At 45.7% G+C, this 15,435-nt stretch overlaps 2 protein-coding genes across 9 annotated transcripts in view; both read left to right on the forward strand.

Moving 5' to 3' along the window:
• The window catches only part of ARNT (aryl hydrocarbon receptor nuclear translocator), a 49,346-nt gene extending 43,578 nt beyond the window's left edge, over nt 1-5,768 (forward strand). For 5 of the 6 annotated variants that reach the window (XM_016122713.2, XM_016122711.2, XM_016122708.2 and 2 more), the window contains one exon: nt 165-2,116. In XM_016122713.2, the coding sequence (XP_015978199.2) occupies nt 165-254 (90 nt within the window). In that variant the 3' untranslated portion in view covers nt 255-2,116. Of the gene's footprint in view, nt 1-164; nt 2,117-5,167 lie in introns of those variants that run through there. The other variant, XM_036234932.1, reaches the window with a different exon arrangement.
• Nucleotides 248-13,422, forward strand: CTSK (cathepsin K). 3 transcript variants are annotated; one of them, XM_036234934.1, is made up of 8 exons: nt 248-264; nt 5,168-5,291; nt 5,739-5,861; nt 5,946-6,101; nt 6,844-7,062; nt 10,321-10,486; nt 10,752-10,857; nt 12,678-13,422. In XM_036234934.1, exons 2-8 carry the CDS (start codon nt 5,169-5,171, stop codon nt 12,775-12,777), a joined length of 993 nt encoding a protein of 330 aa, XP_036090827.1. In that variant the 5' UTR covers nt 248-264; nt 5,168; the 3' UTR covers nt 12,778-13,422. The 3 variants fall into 3 exon arrangements, with proteins under 3 accessions (XP_036090827.1, XP_015978204.1, XP_015978205.1); XM_016122718.2 differs by lacking the exon at nt 248-264 and adding an exon at nt 2,238-3,625; XM_016122719.2 differs by lacking the exons at nt 248-264; nt 12,678-13,422 and adding an exon at nt 11,312-12,185 and having other exon boundaries at nt 2,238-5,291.
• The last annotated feature ends 2,013 nt before the right edge of the window (nt 13,423-15,435 follow it).

A 15,435-nucleotide genomic window follows, 5' to 3' on the forward strand; every position in this document is an offset into this window, starting at 1 on the left:
GGGGCCCCTGATCTAAAGGCATCAGAGATGCTGAGAGTAAGGAGGGCTTCGAGCTGGCACAGCAGGAACTCTGGGACCGGTGATGGTTCAGGGAGCGTTGGGAGGGAGCTCACTAAAGGGAAGGAACAGAGATGTGTGACCCAGACTTGTTTCTCTCCTGTTAGGAGATGCTGTCCATGCTGGGGGAGCAGAGCAGCAGCTACAGCAGTGAAGAGTTTCCCGACCTGACTATGTTCCCCCCTTTTTCAGAATAGAACTATTGGGGTGAGGACAAGGGGTGGGGGAGAAAAATCATCATTTGTTTTTAAAAAGCAGATCTTTTTGTAAACAATAAAAGTTCCTCTCCCTGCCCTTCCCTCACCCCTAATGTGTACCCCCTTTCACTTCTGGCCTTTCCCTTGCCCTCCTGCCCTTCTGAGATAATTTATAGATGAGACGGAGTGAGTCCTCAAGACTTTGAGGACCCTTTGCAAAACTGAAGCTGGGTAAGGCTAAGAATGCCTTTCCTTATGTCTCCTGCCCAGACACTTGGGCAAGAGACAACTTACGCTAAGTCCACAGAGCAAGGTAGGGAACCTCACGTCCTCTGCCTCGGATCCCATGACTTTAGTTTTGGAAAGAAACTCTGAATTAGGTAGGGGAGAGGAGAAATGTCCTCCGACTGAGGACCATGGAACGTGGTAAGGGTACATAGGGCTTTAGGAAGTGAGCAAACGCTCCTTCTGCTGCCTGTGAGCGGTTCCTCTAGAAACGTGGGTGAGGAAGTGAGAGGAGTGTGAGTGTGTGTGTGTGTGTGTGTGTGTGTACGTACGTACATGTGAGTGTCTGTGTTTCTCCCTGCTAGGGAGTTATGCAAAATTTGTCTCAGATTTTATCTTCGTCTTTCTCTGTTTTTCAGAGTCCTAAGGAGTTAAATCTTCCAGGTATTTTTTACTTAGTTTTGCAGCCAAAGAGTGTTTAAATAAATGTCTTTGCTGCACGCACATCCGTGCCCAGCCAGTATGCAGCCGTAAGCAGACACATAGTCTTCTGTTGATGTAGGTGGTCTCTCGTCAGACACACTTAGTGATAAAGCTGGGTCACTCCTGCTTGTGGTGCTCTCACCTGACATGGAAGACATTACAGAAACAGGCTGGCAAGATAAACACTTTCAGAAACCCCCTACTTGGCCGTAAGGATAATGCTGCATTTTTCTGTGTGTTCTCTGGAGGTTACTTCTGCGTGGAAACTCAACTTCTTGGATTAGCAGTCCCAGCGCACACACCCTTGCTGCTGGAGTTTAAACCAAATACCAAGCCTTCGTGCAGAATAACCTCTTTCATCCCATTCTCACAGTATCCAGTCTGGCAAGAAATTGAGCTTTTGGTCTCTTCTGGGCTGGAGTTCTTTCCTCTTCGCTCCCTCTCCAGTCTTGGGATCGCATTTTGCTTTATAGTGCAAGTGTAAGAAAGCCACGTGGTAGATGGGGCCTGGACTCGCCCTGACAGGGCCGCTCCGTCATTAATGCAGCCATATGAGTGTGAGCACAGGTCACTGATGTCGCTCTCCACCTTCCTCAGGTAGCAGCCACGCGCAGTGCTCTATTAATCCGTGCAGGCCAGAATCGGAAGTGCAAGACGGAATGAACACGGAGGAGACATACTAAATGTAGCCATAGGGGATGAGGGGCACAGATGGCCTTGGAGAGGCCGAGAGAATGTCGTTACGGGGCTTCCCTCCCTCTTGTCTCCAGTCTGGTGCCAGGTAATGGAGTGGAAAAGGAGACAGTGTATTTTTTTATTCTATGTGCACACATGCAGTATACGTATATATTTATATCACAGTTTAAGAAACCAAAAAGTTGAGTTTCCAATGAAATCCTTGTTTTTTAATAATTGCCTGTTTTTAAATGTGATCAGGACTATAATATTGTACAGTTATTATATGGCTTTTGGGGAGGGAGAGTGGGGAGAAGAGCTCTGGGGATTTCGTTTCTGCTTTTCCTTCAGGGTTTTATTTTGACCGTTGTTTTTTTCTTGTGGGCCATTGTACTGCCGGCATCTGTGCTGAGCCTTACACTGGCGAAAATAGTGACATGTAGCAAGTATTTTAAAACAAAGTATTTTTTCCTTTTGTACACTTTGTGTTGTGTCATCTTGATTGCGGCTTAATTATTCCTTTCCCCTCATAAACAACAAACACCCACAACTACTTGAATCCATAGCTTGAGCTCCAGATGTACAGACATAAAGCACAGTGTGTCCGTAATGTCAGGAATCAGAAATCATAGGGCTCTGACCACTCAGCATTCCTTGGTTGTCCTCTTGATCCTGACTCATTCTGAGTAAAATCAGCAGGGACATCTGACCATGGCATGGGGGGGAGGGGTATGGCCCAAGTCCTCAGGACGGGGGAAGAATTGGGACTTGAGAGCAGGAGGGCACATCTGGATTCCTTCCTCCAGGCTGTCCTCCTCTTCTCAATGAACAGCAGTGAGGAATGGGGACGTTTAAACTCTCCAGGTCCGGACCTGGTTACCCTGTAGGACCATGTAGTTCATTAGCAAATCTTAAAACCCACAGGCATAAACCCCTGATCTCGAGGGTCCGTGTATGTGATCCAGCTAGAAACTGAGCCACGATCCCATGTATTATCCTTCCTGTTCCAAGGACCCCCTTTTCCTTTTCCCCCCACATCCGTTTATGAAGAAAATGGAGTTTGGGAATGTGGTTTAGGGACTGAACTAGACTCATGATCTGTCACATGTCTGGATGTTGGTGGAACCACGTGGAGGAGCTCATGTGATGACCTGAACTGGGGATTTTAGTAATTGAGACAGATAATGTTCATCAGGCATCCCAACATCTAAGAGTTTTAATGACAAGTCACATGTGAGTTTGTCAGTGCTTATGGCCTTGATTCATGTGCTGTCGTAAATTACCGAGAATGCTGTTTCTAGTTACTTTTTGAACTGGATTCATCTGACTTCCTGGGCTCTCCTTCCTCAGCAAAACCCTGTTAGGCTGGGAGAGCTTTTCCTCTGCGTGGAACTGGTGACAGCTTTTAGCCAACAAGCTTATAAAATGCAAATGATTTTGGAACCTGTGATTTCCCCAATATACCCTTTTTCTAGCCTTTTCTGTTTATTCCCTCATCTTCGATGCCATCATCTGACATAAATGTGAAAGCAAGTTTCAGAGTTGGAGAGGAGACGGGTAACGGGAAAAAGTCAGAAAAGATGTAGTGCCCCAAAATAGTTAATGCTGAGGAAGGATGGGGGAGACCAGGGCTGTGTCCCTCTGTTTACCAAGGAGAAGGTAGGCCCCGACTTAAGTTATGTGTATTGAGGCCTCATTTTTCTATCTGCCCTTCAGAAAGTGGATGTGAAACCAAACACGGCGGCTCACCTTGGCATGCGCACTGCACCGGCCTGCAGAAGAGCTGCAGCCGCTGCCTCCCCTCCTCCCCAGGGCCTCTTCTTTGCATTTCTATCCCCGCCTCCTTCCTCTATCCAAATTTTCCAGCCAACAGCTGGAGCCAGACTTCCGCAATTCTGATGGGATAAATCCAGCCTTCCTAGTCATCTGCCCACATTATCCACACTTCCCTGCGGAACCGGGCCCAGAGAACAGATCCCCATCAGCAGGTAACATTTTCACCTTCTTAGATCCTTAGCTGCTTGTTCTTGCCAGTCCTACATTTTCGAAGTGTTAAAGATATAGTGACTTGGGGACTGAAATGACCTTTGCAGGCTGTGTGGGTAGAAACGGTGCCCTTCTGAGGTCATTCCCTGGCCAAATAAAATCTGCCTGGAAATCTGTAGTATGCCGTCATGATTTGCATGTATGCCTAGCGTAGCTGGTATTAGTGAAGGCAAATGGTATAGGGAGTCCTTTACCCATCCCTCAACGAGTGGCCTGGGGGCAGGGCTTGGGGGGAGTTCTGATTTGGCCAAAGGGACCAAAAAGGTTAATGTGTAAGTGGGCAGGGGGAGTGGTGCAGGGAGGCGGTGGCTCAGTGCCCCTGGGCTTTGAGGCGGCTCCAAGCTCTTAACACTCCAGATAATAGGCTTACTGTATGTGATCCAGCTAGAAACTGAGTCTCCATCCCATGTATTTTCCTTCCTGCCGGATATTTTGCAGAGTACACCAAAATGGACTGTACAAAAATTACATAAGCCGTGTGACTTGCTACAGACTATAAATTGTTCTTAAAATGGAGGACACACAATTAAGGCACTGCAAGAAGTGAGTGAGGCTAGACTGGACATCTGAGAAGCAGTGTGTTTAATGATCAGGGGACTTTGCTTTTCTGTCTTACATTCTGTTAACAAACTTTGGATCTGAGACTTTTTGTCCCATGAGGCGGTCACAGTAGTTTTTGATGTCAGAAAAAGAAAACCTTCCTGCCCACAGCAGCTGGTTGAGATTAGAACAGCTTCCTGCCGGAGGAGGGAGCTGGAAGAGAAAGGAGGAAGTGCTAAGGAGCCCGAGGAGGCAGTAAGTCTGTTCTTTCATAGTCAGAGAGTAGGAAATACTGCCAACGTTTCCCTTTGTGTCACGCTCTTGGCAAGATCTGGAAAACTAAGAATCTAGGCACAGAAGAGAAGAGTGCCTTGAAGGAAGGATCCAGAAGCAAAACTTAGCTGGAGACCTCTCCTTCGTGTGTTCTCCAGCGGCCCTCAGCCCGCCCTGCCCTGCCCTGCCCATCTCCAAGTCTGCTAGGGGCCTTGGGAAGAAAGGTGCTGAGCCTGTGCTGACCGTCTCCAGCTGTCTGTAAAGTGTGTACGTGTGTGCGTGTGTGTGGAGTCTCTCCAAGTCGAAATACTTGGAACTAGACGTACCAGCGCCCCACCCGAACCCCTCCTGAACCCCTCCAAGTTTCATCGTATGCGAATCACCCTTAGCTCTGTCTGCCTTCCTGATGAAGCCTAGTTTTCCTCTGCCTCATGGGCTAGAGAAAGGGGTGCTTCAGGTTCATGAACTCCCCAGAACTCTTGCCTGTGGTGCATGTTTCTGGCGAGAGGAGTTGTGGGTTGCAAAATTGTATTAGCTTCTGGAAGGAGTCTGGCTCCCAGGGGTTAAGCTCCGCCTGTCTGGGAATATGGCTCCAGGTATTTCCTCTCCCAAGCTGGGCTAGGGACTTCTTGGCAAGTAGAAGAGTGTCCCCTAATTATCCCCTTCCCCAGGATGTGGGGGCTCAAGGTTCTACTGTTGCTGCCCGCGGTGAGCTTTGCCCTATACCCGGAGGAGATCCTGGACACCCAGTGGGAGCTATGGAAGAAGAGCCACGGGAAGCAGTATGACAGCAAGGTGCCTGGGGCCTGGCGCGGGCGTGCTGGGAGGGCCGGACCTGACCGCCAGCGCTGGCTTCCAGACTCCCGTCTGTCCAAACACTTGAACGCTCCAGCCAAGCCCACCGGGCCCTGCTCCCTAACCCTTAGCACAGAGCCTTCATTCCTGCTTCTCGGCTGGCCCTCCATCAAGTTCTCTCCTTTCTTTGTGACTGTCTCACAGTTTTCTTTTGGGAATGCTAATTAATCCATTGGCAACTCTTCTAGACATCTCTCCAAAGCGCTTGTATTTATTTATAAATGTCTCTTTGCGTGCTCTTAGTAACCCCATGGTCATTTCTCCAGGCAGACTGTAAACTCTCTGTCTCTGTAGGTTTCATCTTTTCCCTGAGAAAGCGCTGCGGTATTACATGTGTAACCGTGCACGGGGCACAGCCTTTGCCGGCGCTCACTATGCTCTGTTTAGGTGGATGAAACCTCTCGGCGTTTAATTTGGGAAAAAAACCTGAAGCATATTTCCATCCATAATCTTGAGGCCTCTCTTGGTGTCCACACGTATGAACTGGCCATGAACCACTTGGGGGACATGGTGAGTTGAGCCTGAGCTCCTGGCCGACCTGCTGTTTGCCCTAGTGCCCTGCTGATGCCTGGCCTCTTTCTTTTTTTGTCCCAGACCAGTGAAGAGGTGGTTCAGAAGATGACTGGACTCAAAGTACCCCGGTCTCGTTCCCGCAGTAACGACACCCTCTATGTCCCGGACTGGGAGGGCAGAGCCCCAGACTCCATTGATTATCGGAAGAAGGGCTATGTCACTCCTGTCAAAAACCAGGTATCCTCCTGCCTCCTGGGAACGAACGACGCCTGAGCTGGCACCAGCGGCTCTTACTGCTGCTGCTTTGCTCTTAGGTAGGGGGGCGCCGGGGACTTCGGCACTTCGCCCCCGCCTGAGAGCACGGCCTGTTCCATCGCCATTGAACTTGTCTCCTGTTTTTGTACATTTAGGTTGTTTCTGGTTTTTCTTTTTTACAGTGTTGCTGTAAGCACACCTGTGCATGCATACGAATATTTACGCAAAATAAATCCTAAAATTAAAATTGCCAGGTCACAGAGGATCCTTTTCAAAGAAGTTTTTACAATCTTACGTTCTTACCAGCATGAGAATATCGTTTTTCCCATAACCTTAATAACGTTAATTGTATCATCCAGAGGAACAACTGATTTAACATTCATTCATCAGAAACTTCTTTTTTTCAGAATCTACCAGGTGTAGTGCCAGTAGTAGAGATTCAAGATGACTGAGACGTGTGTGTTCAAGAAATCCTCAACCTTAAAAAACAGAGCAGGAAAGAAAACAATCTAGCTGAACAAACACTGATAATAGCTAGCACGTTTTGAGAGGTTATTGTGTATCAGAAATTCGTAAACCTAGGACAATGAAGGGAAATAGGAAGACCTCGTAGCAAAGGGGACGGTGTGCTGGGATTTATAAAACGTGTGGCACTTCGTCATGCAGGTCGGGGGAAGAGAGCGTGAAGGTCGGTGACCGATAGCTTCTCTGCTCCGCCCCTCAGGGTCAGTGTGGCTCCTGCTGGGCTTTCAGCTCGGTGGGCGCCCTGGAGGGCCAGCTCAAGAAGAAAACGGGCAAGCTCCTGAACCTGAGTCCCCAGAACCTGGTGGACTGCGTGTCTGAGAACGACGGCTGTGGAGGGGGCTACATGACCAACGCCTTCCAGTACGTGCAGAAGAACCGCGGCATCGACTCCGAAGACGCCTACCCGTACGTGGGAGAGGTGAGGCCGCCCCACGCCACACAGCTCTGCGCCGGCTCCTCCCTCCCCAGCATGATAGTTTGCACTGGGAACATTCTAGAAATCTCGTTTTCTGTCACCTTATCCTGCTTTCTCGATGGGAGAATCACCCCCAGAAGATTCCCTCACTCCGAGGGAATTTGGGGAACTTAGCCTACCACAGACTGTCTGCTGCTCTGCACTGGAGGAAAAATGGAGCACAGGTTTCTCCACAGATCTCTGAGTAGGTCTCTGGAACCCTCTGCTCAGCTCTTCACACATCCCCAAACCTACCATGCTCATTTCACGAATCATGTAGCTTCGTTTCGTATGTTCTCATTGTGGGTTTGGGGAGCATTTAAACAAATTGCATAAAATGTAAGAAAAAACAAGTTGCCTCACACTTGTAATTTTAGAAGTTAACTCACTTCCTCCTGTAAGATCCTTTAGCAATAGGAAGGAGATCTTTCTCAAAGGAAAGAAAATATGAGGGCTTTTCATATACATGGGGTCAGCAGATATGTCATATGGGGCCTTTGTAACAGGAACCTTTGAAGGAGGGATAGCAAGTTTGAGTAATAAAGAGGACGGCTGTGAAGTGCTAAGCCAGGTACTTACGCATTTTCTATTTAATCCTTATAACAGCCCTGCAAGGTAGACTTACCTTCACTTTGTAAGTGAGGAAATTGACACTTAAGGAGGTAAAACAGTATACTCAGATTCACACCACTAGTTACTAGCAGAGCCAAGATTCATCCACTAGATCTGTGTGTCTGCTGCAAACATTGCCAGGCATGTGTTCTATGCACATGTGCTAGAATTTCTTTACTAGACTGTATAACACCTTGAAACAGAATTATCTGAGGCATAGGGTATATGCGTCTTCAGCTTTACTAGATAATGTCAGATTGTTTACCAAAATATCTGGAAAAATTTATATCCCCATTGGCAGTGTATAAGAAATTCCATTGATTCATACCTTCATTAGTATGTTTACCTGGCCATTTGTATTTCTTCTTCAGTAAATTAACTGTTTATATCTTTTGCCCATTTTAAATTGGGTTACATTTCTCTTTCTTACCGATTTTTAGGAATTTTTAAAAGATTTTTGGACACTAATACTATGTTGTAGGGTGGTGTCTGTCTTTTCACTCTATTTATGTTTTTCAATCTGGAAAAGTTTTTAATTTAGTGTAGTAAAATTATTACATTTTTCCTTCGCACTTTGTGCTTTTAAAAAACTCCAATAGCAGTGAGCGTTATTCATGTTTAGTTGTCTAAAGTGACATCCGCTGCAATAAAATCCTCGTTAATGTGCACGAGTGAGCAAGTCCGTTTCACCGGGTACCCAACACCCATTTTCGCACCTCATGACCCTGGCCACGTCAAAACAGGACTTTGTAAATTTCATCCCATTATCATTCCATGTTACGGTTTTTTAGGGTTTTTTAGCTGTCGAGGATACAAGGCAGAGAAGTTACAGTTTGTAGCTGGAAAACATTTTAACTCGCATACCATTTTCACAGCTGCTGGGTCCCAAGTCCATGTTCGAACTCTGGGGCTGCTACTGTGATACGCAGCATACTGAAGCTGCTCTAACAGGTTAGCTTTTTATCTGAATACACCCAGCCAATTAGTGAGATAATCTGAACTTGGCAAAATATTCTTTTTTAAATAGTCAAATATTCTTTTGGCAACTTTTGTCATCATTTGTTATCAAAAAATTCAATCCCAACAGTATTTACAGAAAACAGATTTATGTTTATATATTTTTTTCATATTGATTAATCCAGGCACCTGATTTAAGTTTATATAACTGAACTATTTTAAAGAAAAATAAATACTATCAGAACTAACAGTTGATCATACATCCATGGACAGTTTGCATAATTTTTTCAGTACTGTATTAACCAGTTTGTTGAAAGATAGTTTAACTAATAGCTCAGACTCCAAATAATCAAAATAAAAATTACATAATATTCAAAACCCTATTTTGGAATAGAAGGAGCATTTGACTTCTCATTTCTATCTCCTCCTCCTTCAGATGATTTCTTCAGCACTTTAGGGTAATGTGGAATGACTTCGATTTCATAATCAATTAAAATGACAATTAGACATAGGTTCCATTTTAACATTCTGAATGTTGGGCAGTTGTTCTCTTGCATCTTCTTTGCAGTTCTTAAAAGCAGTTATTGTCCAAAACTGAAAGAACTTCTCATATGGATGTGTGAACGAATGGAGGGAGGTAAAGGAAACTAAAACTTAACTAGGAAGAGATCCGATAGGGCAGCAGCCGGATAATACGGTGACTTAAAATTCATTCCAGCCATAATGCAGGTTACTCTGACTTGAAAGTATCATGGCATAATGTCCCTCTGACTCCATTCCTTAGATAGTTTATTTTACTTGTAGATCTGTGCAATTTTGGGCACCAGGAGGCATCAAGGGTTTGGATGGTATGGCAGAGAACTAAGGAATCCTGAGACATTATTAAGACAGGATATCATGTAATCTTAGACTATCATGTCAAATGCTGCAATTATTGTTTATTGATAATGTATTATAGATGCAACTTTAGAGTTTTGAAGGGGTGGTCCATAGGAAAATGAATTACCAAAAAAAATATGTCACCTTCACAGGCAGCCATTAGATTCTCTAATTGTGGCTTGCCAGCGAAACATGTCATTGCTAACTAGACCTGCAAAATACAAGTGTTGGAAATTTACAGACTAAATTGCTAAGTTCTTTACTAATTTGTTTTCACGTCGGGTTGTGTGCTTTTACTTCTGTCTCTCGCAAGAGCACAGGGTCCATCCGAAGCTGTGCCTCACGCTGGCGCCCCAGTAGGTATGCACGGGCTGGCCCTCCCACAGCCTGGCCGTGGCCCTCCACGCAGCAGCCGGTGCCTCCTCGCTCTCCCGGCTCACGTCTGGCAGGGCCAGAAGATGATTTGTGCTTTAAAAAAACCTTATCTCAGACATCTTTCTGTACATTGGGGTAATGAAAGTGTTCTCTCTCTCTTAGGTTTTTTAGTATTTGCTTTCACATTTGTTTCAGAATCACCTGGAACTGACTTTAGTGTATGGTGCAAGGTATCTGCTTTTCAGATTCTTTTTTACAATTGTCTGAAATGGCGAGGCAAGAAGAGGCCCTCTCTAGAGACCCCAGTCAGCCGCCCGTTAGTTCATTGACGTCACGCAAAACATTGGTAGAGTTACTCACTCAGCAGTTTATTGCCTATTTCAACTTTTTTCTTTCCAGGATGAAAGTTGTATGTACAACCCAACGGGCAAGGCAGCTAAGTGCAGAGGGTACAAAGAGATCCCTGAGGGGAACGAGAAGGCCCTGAAGAGAGCAGTAGCCCGAGTGGGCCCCATCTCTGTGGCCATCGACGCAAGCCTGACCTCCTTCCAGTTTTACAGCAAAGGTAGGGAGCCGCTCTGGCCTGCAGGGCGCAAGCACCTGGCTCTTAGGACGGGCCGGTGGCTCCTCGAGGGCCCTGCGCCTTTTCAGGACTTAGTTTCTATAGTCAGGCTGTCTGCCAGAGGGAAACCAACAGCTGCCAGAGCACGAAGCGCCTGTCGTCAGCGCCGCTGACTGGGACGGGGCTCCACACAGGGGCCGCCAGCGTGGGAGACCCCAGCACACTCCTTGGGGTGCAGAAAGTTTCACCTTGATTGATTGTCTCCTAGGTGTGTATTACGACGAGAACTGCAATAGCGATAATCTGAACCACGCGGTTTTGGCAGTGGGATACGGGATCCAGAAGGGAAGGAAGCACTGGATAATTAAAAACAGGTAAGGACGGGAACGCTGCTCGCGTCCCCCGGCACCCTCTTGACACTCAACCGCGACTCCAACTTCCCAGCATTCCTCTCTCTCAAATCAAGAGAGGGTTGTCTCCGACTCTTCAGTTCTAACCCCCCAGTCAGAGGCCTTTCTAACATTTGATGGCCAGACAGCAGCACCCAAAGTGTGTGTGGGGCCTCTGCTGTGTGCCAGGTGCTTAGTCACAAATGAGCAGGACGTCTGCCCCCGGTGGTCTCACAGCCTGAGAAAGGCACGCCTAGCCAAGCGGAGCACGAAGCAGCACCAGGAACCAGCGGGAGCTTGGGAACTAGATGTGTTTTTCTTTCTTTTTCCTCTGATGTGATCGATTTCTCAGGCACGTTTCCATCATCCGTCTGTCTCTGAGCAGCAGGGGACAATGGAAAGGCTTGATATCCCCTGATGCAGCGTTTTGCCCTTCTAGATGCACTTAGGATAGACACGTGTATAAGAACTGGCTGAAGATTTTGAAGTCTGTGGAGGAAAATGCCTTTCAGAAAGTAGATGTGAACAGCAACAAGAGAAGTGTCTCCTTCCCTATTATGGGAACAAATAAAACTCCAGGGCTCCTCGGCTCCCTTGTGACTTTGCAGGGCAGATTTAGGAGAATTACACTTGTCCCTCCTCATTAGTCAACAACACTGGTTACATTCTCTGTCCTGGGTGTCCTCCAAGGAGCAAGGGTCCTAGACCCTGGAGAGTTCAGAGGCCAAAGCCCTGGTGTGCCCTGGAGGGCTGGCAGGATAGACCGTGACCCTGGGAGTTACTTCAAAGCAACTTTTTACATCACAGTCCCAACGAAGCATGACCCGGAGCCCTCTGCTCAGGCGGCGTGCCTTCCGCCACAGCCTCGCAGTGCTCTGCCTGTCTCGGCCGTCAGCCCCAAGCACGGACCCTGCCCTTTCTTATCAGGTGCCCAGGGCAGAGGCGGTCCAGGAGAGCTGGGCGGAGTAAGGGGCACACCCGGGCAGGCTCAGGATCACTGGAGAACCGTGGAGAAGGGAACGGGCAGGGTAGAGATCTTACGTAAAATGTGTTGCATACCTGGAGAATTTGCTGTTTGAGGAAAAAGGACAGAAAACTCATGAAAACAATTTAGGCAGAAATACAGACCAGTCTCGCGCCGCGCGCGCGTCCTTCCCTCCGGTCTCCCGTTCTCTCCGTTTCCTCAGCAACCCCGTCCCTGCTCAGCAGGTTTCGCTCCGGAGCCAAGCCCAGCTTCGGCCTTTCTTGCCTGTTTCTTATGCTCTAGGCTCATGTTTTCCAGATTACAGTTCCTAAGACACAACTCAAATCACGTCACTCCCAGTCGGAAGCCTTCTGTGTCTGCTCCGCTGTGACGGGCCACACAGTCAGACTTCAGCCCGGCAGTAAAAGCGTCTCAACCCGATTTCCATCTGCCTTTCCAGACACCGCTCACCGCACCCGTCAGGCACCCTGCTTTTTCCAGCCACACGATCTTCACTCGCGTCCTGTGCTTTCCCGCCTCTGTCACTCAGTTCACACTCCGCCGCTCGCATCCCGTTTCCACTGGACCGCGTTCTCTCCAGCCTTCGGGCTCAGCTCAAATGGCACCTCCCACTTTGAGTCTTTGTCGATTCTCTTGACCAGAAGCAGCCTGTCCTGGCTTGGGGACCAGAGCATTGTGTCCTCTCTCTGTTTCTTGACTTTATAACCTCTTTAAAGGTAAAAACTGCCTTGCTCACTTTCGTATACCATCAGTTCCGAGCACAACACTCAGTGACCAAGTGACCGAGGGAACTAAGTATTTTTCTTGGTTGGTCCCACAGCTGGGGAGAAAACTGGGGAAACAAAGGCTATGTCCTCATGGCTCGGAATAAGAACAACGCTTGTGGCATCGCCAACCTGGCCAGCTTCCCCCGGATGTGACCTCAGCCCGCCCTACCTCTTGCATTCCTTCCTCGATGGTGCAACATGGCAGTGTGCGTTGGAAGAGAGTCGGTGCGCCTTTCTTGAAGCAGGTGTAGCAATACGGAGGTTGTCATTCAGGCTCCCCATTCATTGGTGCTTCTAGGGACACTCCTACTTTCCTTCTTTCCAGCCAAGGCCTTTATTTTCCATTGCGCCTGCAGTAAGGATTTCGCTGACTGGTGTGCATTCCTAGGCTACGAGATGTGACCATAGCCTGCCCAGCCATGTTGACCTGGGGCTGATGCTGTGCAAATAGCCGGAGGCCAGGTTCTAATTCATGGAACCTGCTTAGCTTTGACCTCTCTACAGACTAAGGTGACCTGAGTCCTCAGTCTCCAAGGTCACATCTTCTATTCCTAAGGTAGAAATGTCTGTGTTTTGTACCCCAGTTCACAGATGTACTCATACATTTTTGGTACAAGTTAATGTGATACAAGAAATGTATTTTCTTTTTTCTTCTTTTCATTTTTAAAGTAAACCAAGTATTTATCTCTTGTCTATAACTTAATAAATAGCTTATTTAGTAACCACTCATTTTGCGTTGGATACTGTGTGAGGTTCCCTGAGACAAAAAGGTGAATAAAACATATTCCTTATGCTTGATGTGCTTGCTCATAGTTCGTTTGGAGAGACTGTCACAAACAAGTCATCTTAATTCATTTATTTGTTCATTCCTTCACCTAACATTTATGAAGTACTCACTCTGGACTAAGAACAGTACTAAATTTCAGGGATTAAATGGATATAAAGAGACCTCAATATTTAATTCCATTTTGGAAGGACCAGATTAAGTGACACATAAACCTGGGTCTTAAAAAATATCGTAAGGCCCTCTGAAGTTCTAGAACCTAAACTTTTGCTGCTAACAAAAGGGGAAATGGAAACTCTTTATAATGGTTTCCAAGTATTAATTTGAGAAGAACTTAGCTGTCTAATAATAAATCAGCACAGCTGCTTTTACCATTTTTCACAAAACACTATTACCACTAGGAAGAGTTCACATTTACTGAATGCTAACCATGTGTCAGGCATTATTTAATTTCATTCTATGCAAAAATTATTTATTTTTGTGTGTGAATATTTGTTACCAGGTGCTATGCAGTTTAAGAGAATTAAACATTAGTGAGACATGGCCCTGACTTCAAGAACGCTATAGACTAGTGACAGACATATATACAACTAATAATACCAACCATAATGAAGTAAATACGAATTATTGCAAGTTCAAGAATGAATCATTAACTCTTCATGGGGTTTTAGATGAGACTTCATTGAGAACAGAGCTTTGAAAGGCCTGAATGGGCAGAGAAGAGAAGGGTGGGAGCGGGTTGGGAGGAGGGAGGGCGTGTGAGGCCGAAGGTTCTGGGTGAACACACTGTTCACCGTGTGTGCGAATGGTGAGGTTTGGTGTGCAAAGCACACCTGATAGAGCTGAGGTGAGAAAAGGAGGTTGGAGGGGAATCCTGGAGGGCCTTGAATGCCTCCCATGTCCCAAGAAGTTCATACTTAATTTTTTAGACACATAGGCTTTAGTAGGTATAAAATATTTTTGAGCAGATCTTTATTTTAGCAGTACTCCTCTGGCAGTGATGTAAGAGCAATTAACAGATGAAGAACAAGATGGAGATGCAAGAAACTGGAAGAAAGTCAACATTTAGGAAATATTCTACATTCTTTCGAAAAAGGGTACTTCACAGAAGAATGATTCCTGAACTTTTTGGAAGCTTGAGATGAGTTTGGCGGATGGAGAGGTGAGAAAAGTCATTCCATACCCAAAAAACAGCATATTCAAATGTGTTGGCAGGAGAGGGCACCTTTATTGATCTGCCAAGTCATTTTTGTTGAGTTCCAAAAGAACCAAAGACAAGCTTGAGAGAGATCTGACACCCCACTAGGCAAACCTACATAGTTCTGTTCTTTTGATCCAAGATTTTTTTCCTTCCACCTAAAGAATATCCTTCAGTTTCCTTTTGTATGGACATGTGTGCAACAAATTTACTTCATTCTTACACATATTTGGGTTTATCTCTAGATTTCTATTCTAGTACATTAATATGTTTATACTTGACTAGAAGCACATTTATAATGTGCTTTAATATCTAATAGGGTTAGTCTTCCTCTTATTACTCTCCTTTTCTAGATTTTTTTTCCCTGAATATTCTTGCTTTCTATTTTTTCCACGTGACCTTTAAAATCAGCTTGTCAAATTATCAAAAGCCCTGCTGATATTTTTATTTTGATAACATTAAATTTATATCTTAATTAGGAAAAGTGACTTCTTTATACCACTGAATCTTCCCATCTAAGAATAAGAGATGCCTTCAGATTTTTTCAAGTATTCTCTGTGCCCTTATAGATATTGCTCATTTCTTGCTAACCTTTTTTTAAGTTAATCTTTTATTATTTATTTATATATTTGTTTGCAATTTAAATGGGATCTTTTCCAATGATTTCTAATTAGGCATGTCTTGAAAGCTATTGATTTGTTATATTCATTTTTGTACTTAGCTACCTTTGCTTGAATTTTCTTTTTGTTTATGTTTTTCGGTTGATTCACTTGGATTTTTTTGAGTATCAGTGTATCATCCACAGAGGTAAATTTTACTTCTGATTTTT

This window comes from Rousettus aegyptiacus, unplaced genomic scaffold, assembly GCF_014176215.1.
Source record: "Rousettus aegyptiacus isolate mRouAeg1 unplaced genomic scaffold, mRouAeg1.p scaffold_m13_p_17, whole genome shotgun sequence".
Lineage (NCBI taxonomy): Eukaryota > Metazoa > Chordata > Mammalia > Chiroptera > Pteropodidae > Rousettus > Rousettus aegyptiacus.